This window comes from Oenanthe melanoleuca, chromosome 9 (genome assembly GCF_029582105.1).
Source record: "Oenanthe melanoleuca isolate GR-GAL-2019-014 chromosome 9, OMel1.0, whole genome shotgun sequence".
NCBI classification, from domain to species: Eukaryota; Metazoa; Chordata; class Aves; order Passeriformes; family Muscicapidae; genus Oenanthe; species Oenanthe melanoleuca.
This window is the reverse complement of record NC_079343.1, coordinates 3,931,547-3,938,864: the sequence shown is the minus strand read 5'-3', so window position 1 is coordinate 3,938,864 and position 7,318 is coordinate 3,931,547. Positions and strand designations below refer to the sequence as shown.

General features: G+C 48.7%; 1 protein-coding gene across 5 annotated transcripts in view; it reads right to left on the bottom strand.

The window, feature by feature from the left end:
- Positions 1 to 275: 275 nt before the first annotated feature.
- Positions 276 to 7,318, bottom strand: part of FARP2 (FERM, ARH/RhoGEF and pleckstrin domain protein 2) — a 75,204-nt gene continuing 68,161 nt past the window's right edge. For 4 of the 5 annotated variants that reach the window (XM_056498368.1, XM_056498365.1, XM_056498369.1 and 1 more), the window contains exons 24-27: positions 6,489 to 6,652; positions 3,890 to 3,997; positions 2,995 to 3,146; positions 276 to 1,899 (exon numbers count right to left, since the gene is read on the bottom strand). In XM_056498368.1, coding sequence (XP_056354343.1) covers positions 1,812 to 1,899; positions 2,995 to 3,146; positions 3,890 to 3,997; positions 6,489 to 6,652 — 512 coding nt within the window. In that variant the 3' untranslated portion in view covers positions 276 to 1,811. Of the gene's footprint in view, positions 1,900 to 2,994; positions 3,147 to 3,889; positions 3,998 to 4,546; positions 4,660 to 6,488; positions 6,653 to 7,318 lie in introns of those variants that run through there. The other variant, XM_056498370.1, reaches the window with a different exon arrangement.

Below are 7,318 nucleotides of genomic sequence, written 5' to 3'. Positions count from 1 at the left end.
GTTTCATCTTCTGAGCTGTGGGTTCAGCACAGAAGCAACTAAAGGATCATTCACTCACCTGCCCACAAACCTTAAGGGAAGACTCTTGCTCACTGTGGGACTCAAATTCCACACAGGCAGCTCTGCCACCTCCTCCACACCATCCCCACTCTGGCTGGGGAGCACTTGGAACACGGTGAGCTGAGATCCAGAGTCATGAAAAACTACTGAGTAACTTGAACCTGGGATGGTGGGCTCAGGAATGGGGATGAGAGCTCAGGAATAAGAGGCTGAGAGAGTTTTATACCAAGATGCTATTTACTTTGAACAGTCATATTCAGCCACAGTATAACATGTCTAATCAATCCACATGGATACACCTACAACAGGTAATTAAAAAAATAATAAATGAAGACACTAATAAATTAAGTACATTTAACTTAGATGGGACAATGGTGACAAAGGCTGGATCTGCAGTCACTCCTCTAGGATGCAAATGCCAAGCAAGAAAACCCCTCTGGATTCCCCCTCCCTTCAGTCCTCATCCCTCATATGCTTGAGACCATAACTGAACACTCCTGCTGGCCTCTGTCCTTCCCATTGTCCCATGGGATCTCCACATTCCCCCATCCTCACAGCATGCAACACTTTCCTTTTGCTTTCACTGCTTCACTGCATTGTTCTTTCTGTTAGTACACAAACACTTTTCTAACACAAATCAGAGTCCTCACAGCCCATCAAAGCCACGTCCAACAGCATCTTGTGGCACTTAGCATTTCAGTCCTTCTGTGGAGGCACCCAAAGGTGACAGCTTTACAAAAGAGAACAAGCTGCAAACATTTCAGCTTTAATACAGAAATTTAATAGAGTCCACAGACACTAATTCTCCATCTGGAATCCAGTGACTTTTACACCTTCATGAGAAACAGAAGATGGATCCCACCCTGAACTGAAATAGAAGATTAGGGATTTTCAGAAGTCTTTGCATGACAAAAGCACAAGCAGCAGTGACTTTCAGAGGCTTCTTCTCCTACAGTGCTTAAATGCCTTGAAAACATCACCCACACCAGAGTGGAGAGTGTTTGCCATCCCATGCCTTACTTAACTCCTACTACAGGATAAAGGAACTGGAGCAGTGATATGAGAATAGTGATTGAGTTCAGAGGACAAACCATGCACCCCCCTGCACCGATCCACAATACACCAACACCTTGGCAGCTCAGCAGAGACTCAGTCTTCCTGCTTCCCTGGAAAACTGCTGCCTTGGCAGCTCCTGAGGAGCAGAGCTGTTCTGGGAGAGCTGCAGTGTCTGTTCAGAACAATCCAACACATCTCGTGTTCCTGTTTGTGTGAGGCAGCTGTGCCAGCAGGCTGATGCTCACAGCAGCAGGACGGGTTGTGCTGCCAGCCCCACGGAGCACCTGGCACAGGGGGTGTCTGGGAGCCCTGGCACCCACTGCTGCCAGCCAGCTACACCCCTGGAAGCTGCTGCTTTTCTCCCATGTGTGATCATCCAGTCAAAATGTAAAAAGGTGGTACCTGCCTTCAGGGCAGGTAAAGGTGTCACTGTACAGGTCCAATGGAACCCTTCCACGATGTGTGTGCACTGGAGCACTGCTGCTTTTGGGTTCTAAGTAGGTTCAGCTGGGACAGACTTGATCCTTTTCACACCATTGGGAATGGATGTGAACTCTGTCTGCAGCCTCCTCACTCCCACTCTCCATGCTGGGGGGAATGAGCCTCCTGGGTCTTTGCTTTGTCAACTCCAGAGACTCCTGTTCCCACCTGCTTCTTTTGGTGGTGTTGCCAGCAGAGATCCAGCTCTGCCCCCATCAGTCTGTGTGAGTGTCCTTCTCCTTGGGAAACAGCAGGCTCGACCTGGCTGGAGAACTGGTGGCTCTTTTGATCACCTCCATCCACCTGCCAAGAAAAGACAAGAGTAATGCTTAACCCTCACTCAGAGATAATCCTGTCCTTTGTTATGAGCTGTATCCCTTTCCTAAACCTCCCAAAACAGCCATTTTCCTTCTTTTACAACTCTTCTGGAAAAGTAACTCTTCAAAGGGACAGCTTGAGATGTGGTAAATACCCTGCAGAATGTGGTTGCCTGTCCAAGGAATAAATCTATAGTGCTCTGAGCTCCAGAGAACTCTCATGAGAGCTCACTCTGTTCTATTCAATGTTATCAAGGATGACAAGCTGACAATAATTATTGCTTTTCTTAACATTAAATTAGGAAATAGGTAACTGCCTTGCTTATGTGGAAGAAAGCAAAGCAGCAGTGAAAAAAGACAAATCCACTGTGGATTGGACATTTTTCCCTTGAAATCCCTGCATGGGCCCAGTGCATTTAAGAACACAACTTATGGCTCAGCTGTTCACAAGTGTGTGACACTCTCCCAGGGAAGGGGGACATGTGGCACCTCAGTAAAAGCACATTCCAAAACAACCAATATGACCCTGCAAGGCAGGACCCAGTGCAAGGGTTCTCAACAGAGCAAAATTTTGTATGTGGTGCATTTCACACACAGTTTGGACCCTCTGTGAAAGCCCCTAGGAGCAATTAATTGTAATTATAGAAGATAATAATAAAATGTAATTACAGAGAAACCAGACAAGTGAAAGGGAGCCATGCACTTGCTCTCAGCCTCATATTATAACATTCTCCCAGAGATGAAAGATAAAAACCAAAAACTCTTTACAGAACCTGGAAATCTGACTCCCAAAGAGCTCTGGTGGAGCTGAGCACCCCACAGACCTTTCCCTCCCACATCCCTCCCTGTGCACAAAGCACAGCTCACAGCTCTGGGTGTATCCCCAGCTCTCCCACACAGAGGAGGGTTCTGTCAGAGGAAAGATCTTTAAACATCAGTGGGGAAAAGAAAGGAATGTTATTCCTGAGAATGTGCTGGAAGATCACTCACACTAGGAGGAAAGAGAGGATGGGATGACCAACCACTGAGTTAAGAGCAGGATACAAACCAGGACAAAAAAAAAAAAACAACAGAAAATTACCTCTCAAAGGTGTATTTGCTCTCAGCCCTGAAGAAATACACGTGGGACTTGAACTGCAGCTTGAAGACATAATCCTTCTGAATGCCATCTGCCTCCACAGGGCAGCTGACTGTGTAGCCAAGCAGGGGGAGGCTGGCCAGGGGATAATCATCCTGCAAGAGCCCAAGAGCCCAGCCCTGAGTGCAAGGCACCCCTGCCATGCAGCCCAAGTGCCACAGGAGAGGGCTGTGCACTCTTGTTTAGGAGACAACAGGAGAACTCTTCTGCAAGGCCACCAACAGCTTATAAATAAACCTTCCCCCAACTCCTTTTTTTTATAGTTATTTGCTTCTGCTCCTCTGCCCAATGCTGCCTCCTGGGCTCTCTCCTCCTTCTCTGCACCCTTTCTATGGAACTTGAAGCACAGATCTGACACAAAGGTCCAGTAACCCTCACAAAAGAAATGTGCCCTCGAGGGTATAAGCCAGAATGACCCAATTACTGGGTTTATAAACAGTTTATTTGGTTAATAAGATGAAAAGATTGTGCTGCACCATGGTTTATTATCAAGGAGGTGCTGGATGCACCATGGGCACAAAAATCTCTGGAGCTTGTCAAGCTGAGCTGAAACCCAGCACAGAGAGAAGTGGGCAAAGAAGGTCCCTCACATCCTTTAGTCACTGCATGAGGAGATGTTTCTCCCTCACCCACAGAAGGTCAGTACCTTCAGAACTGGAAATTCCAATTCAGTTCCACAAGAAGTGCCCACAGCCTTTCAGAGACCAGCTTCAGCTACCTCCTCCTCCTCTTGTTACCTCCCTTCAAACAGCAGTGATTTGTCCCTGGGGCTAGAAGTCAAGGATCCCCAGGTTCTCCCAACACCCTGGCCATCATCCCCTCACCTACACCTGCCCACCTGGTGTGTCTTGTAGAAGAACAAGCAGAAGTTGGTGAAGACAACCCACAGTTTCTGCCAGCCATTGCTGTTCTTGAACTTCCTCAGCAAATACCCAGAGAGCTGGTTCTGGCACAGAAGGAAAAGAGGACTGCATGAAATCACAGGTTTCAGGTGAACAGCCCAGTGCTGCTCCTGCCCTTGTCCCCTGGTGTCACCCAGGTATGGTGACACCCACCAGGGCCCATCCCTTTCAGCCACCCCTCCTTACATGCAGAAACCCCACATGGAACACACTGTGTGAGAAGGGGAATAAAGCAGGAGAGGAAACAGAGGATGAACAGCACGTGGCAGCTACACAAAGCTAAGCTGGCGTGGAAGGGGCTGCAGGGAGGGGAACACCACTGCCTTGGAGCCAGCCAGCAGGACAGGGAAACCTATGGCATGGAATGACAGCACAGGAACTTTGGAATTTGAGAAAAAGACAGGACACATGGCAGATTTACAGAGAGAACCATTTTTTGAGGCACAAACGAGGAAATCCTGTCTTAACAAGGCAATGGTACACATCTGCCTCTGAGGACAAGCACCCTCACGTGAGCAGTTAGGAAGCAGGACATTTTCCTGGGCATCCCATGGCTCCTCCCCACCAGCACAAAATGTGAGAGGCATCTTTACCTGGATCATGCACAAGTAATCAGACAGGGATAGGCTCTGGTTCCGGTACCAACAAACATGGGTGATTGTGTTGGGCCGTTGGGCCTGGCCCAGCAAATAGCGAGGAGGAAGCTCTGGAGAAACAGCAAGAGAGCAGAAAACTGAGCAGAGAAAGGGGGAGAGAAAAACAGAATGTTAAGGTGAGAGGAGTGATGCAAGAAAGGTGGCTGTTAAAGGAAAATGGATTGTGAAAAAAAAGATGGTGTTAGAACATGGAACAGATCAGAGTGAGAGGGAGTGCAAGAACTCACATTCAGTGCCAGAACCTTGTTATCCATGCACAGAACTGTGAACTGGTGTCTTTCCCAAGGTGTCAGCAGGGAAAGGCCAGTCCCCCCTACAGAAGCTGCAACAGCAGCCAGCTCAAGAGCCCAATGTCTGCACCTCAAGCCCAGGTCACAGCTACAGCACATCCCTTACCAAGCTGATCCATATGGTCCCTCTATCAGAAAAATGCAGGAACTCCAGTGCCCAAACTTTTAACTGCAGTTAAACAAGTGCCTCAAAAGCAGAGCAGGACAGGCAGGCACAGACACACATGCTGCACCTCCCTGCCCCATTGCTTTTGTCAGGTTAGTGAGCTCCTTTTTCTCTCCATGTTATTTAGTGTCCTTCCCACTTCTGGAAGTCTTCCAAGCATGCCAGCCTCCAGGAAGGTCCTACACTGCCAAACTGCTGCCTAAAGTAAAACTGTAGAGTTGCTGCAAGCAGTGTAAGGAGTGCTGAGCTGATCACTCTCAAAACCTGCAGGATTCAGTGCCCAATTGTGCCACCAGTGCTGCCTTGCACTGTGAGTAACAGCAAGACTGCAGGTACCAGTGGCTCACAGAATCCCAAAAAGGTTTGGGTTGGAAGGGGCCTTGGAGCTCATCTGGTTCCAACCCCTGCCAAGGTTCCAGCCTTCCACTAGGCCCAGGTTGCTCAGACTCCCATCCAAGCTGGCCTTGAACACCTCTATGGGCACATTATAAACATCTCTGCTCAGCACAAAATGATGCTGCCATTAAAAGACACTTGGCTGCTCAGTCCTGCCAGTGAGGGAAGGGCAGAGAATTCCAACTGAATTCCCTCTTCTTAATTCTGGGTGCAGTACAGCAGCTAACCAGAGCTCAATATGGCACAGTCAATCTCTAAAGGAAAATATCACAGGGAACTTACAGTCATAGAACCATTAAGGTTGGAAAAGATCTCAAAGATCATCAAATCCAACCTTTGACCAAATCCCACTGAACAATTTGTCAAAGTGCCACATCCACATATTCTTTGAACATTTCTGGGGATAGTCACTCCACCACTGCCCTGGGCAGCCTGTTCCAATGCTTAACCACTCTTCCTGTGAAGAAATTCTTCCTGATTCCCTCCACTGTGTAGCTTGAGGTCATTCCCTCTTGTCCTGCCCCTTGTTCCCTGGGAGCATAGCCCAACCCCCACCTGGCTGCACCCTCTTTCCAGGGAGTGTGCAGAGCCAGAGGGTCCCCCCTGAGCCTCCTTTTCTCCAGGCTGAGTCCTCCCAGTGCTCCTGGTGCTCCAGACCCTCTCCAGCTCTGTTCCATTCTCTGGACACGCTCCAACCCTCAACGTCCTCCTTGTCTGAGAGGCCCAAAAGTGACCCCAGGATCTGAGGCACATCAGCAGTGCCCAGCCCAGGGGATGCCCAGCCCTACAGCAAAGCAGGAGCAATTCCATCCCAGGATATCCTGGTTTCCTTTCCACCCTCCCTGCTTCGTTCCCGCTGCCGAAGCCAGCACGGAGAGCGGAGCGCGAGCACGGACACACAGACAGGCACAGAGGGACAGCATGCAGTGGTGGTGATGGCCCAGGCTCTCCCTGCACACACAGCCACTGCCCAGGCCAGAGGGGCGCTGGAGCCAGGGCAGGATGGGCACTGGGGCAGCCCTGGTACCTCAACAGCCACACTGTGGTCGGCCATGGAGACGCTGGTGTTGCGGTACCAGCACACGTGCATGGTGGTGTTGGCACGGTGGTGGCTCTGCCTGTCCAGGGAGCTACGAGAGGAGTGAATGTCATCTTCGGACTCCTGTTCTACAGAGACCTCATCAGAGGATCCTGGGGAGGAGAATTGGGCAGTGCTTTAAGAAAACTGTGATACAAACAGCAAGAGAAGCTGGGCTTCCTGAGAAAGGAGCTTTTCTCTTGCCATGGTTGTTTGATGTCAAGCTGAACTGCTTACACAGCTCCACCAACCACTCTGAGCACATCAGTCTGGGCTTCATTACACAAACTGATCACAGCATGGTTTGGGTTGGAAGGGATCTGGGCAGAGACACCTTCCACTAGAATAAAATCACAGTTTGAGTCAGTGCTGTGTCCAGCAAACAAAAATGACCACACTTCATCTTGAGTCAAGGAACAGAACAGAGGTCTCCAAGGAAAAAATAATCCATATTTCAGCACAGCCATAACACCACCAAACAGGCACAGGAATACTGGGCTGTAAAAAGTGACCTCCAGAGACATTACATTTTGGACAAAAAAATTCACCACATGGTTAAATTGAGAAAAATCTATGTAAAGGGTGACTAAGAACCTTATAAAATTAACAATTCTGCAATGGGAGCATCTCTGCTGCATTTAAAGCTACCTTGAACATTAGTCTAGGAAGAAAAGCATCTCTCTTTTGATTAAAACCAAAGCCCAATTAATTCCCCATTATCATACGAATGATAAAAATAAGTCATTTATGTCATCAAACTCACAAAAGGAAAAGCAGAA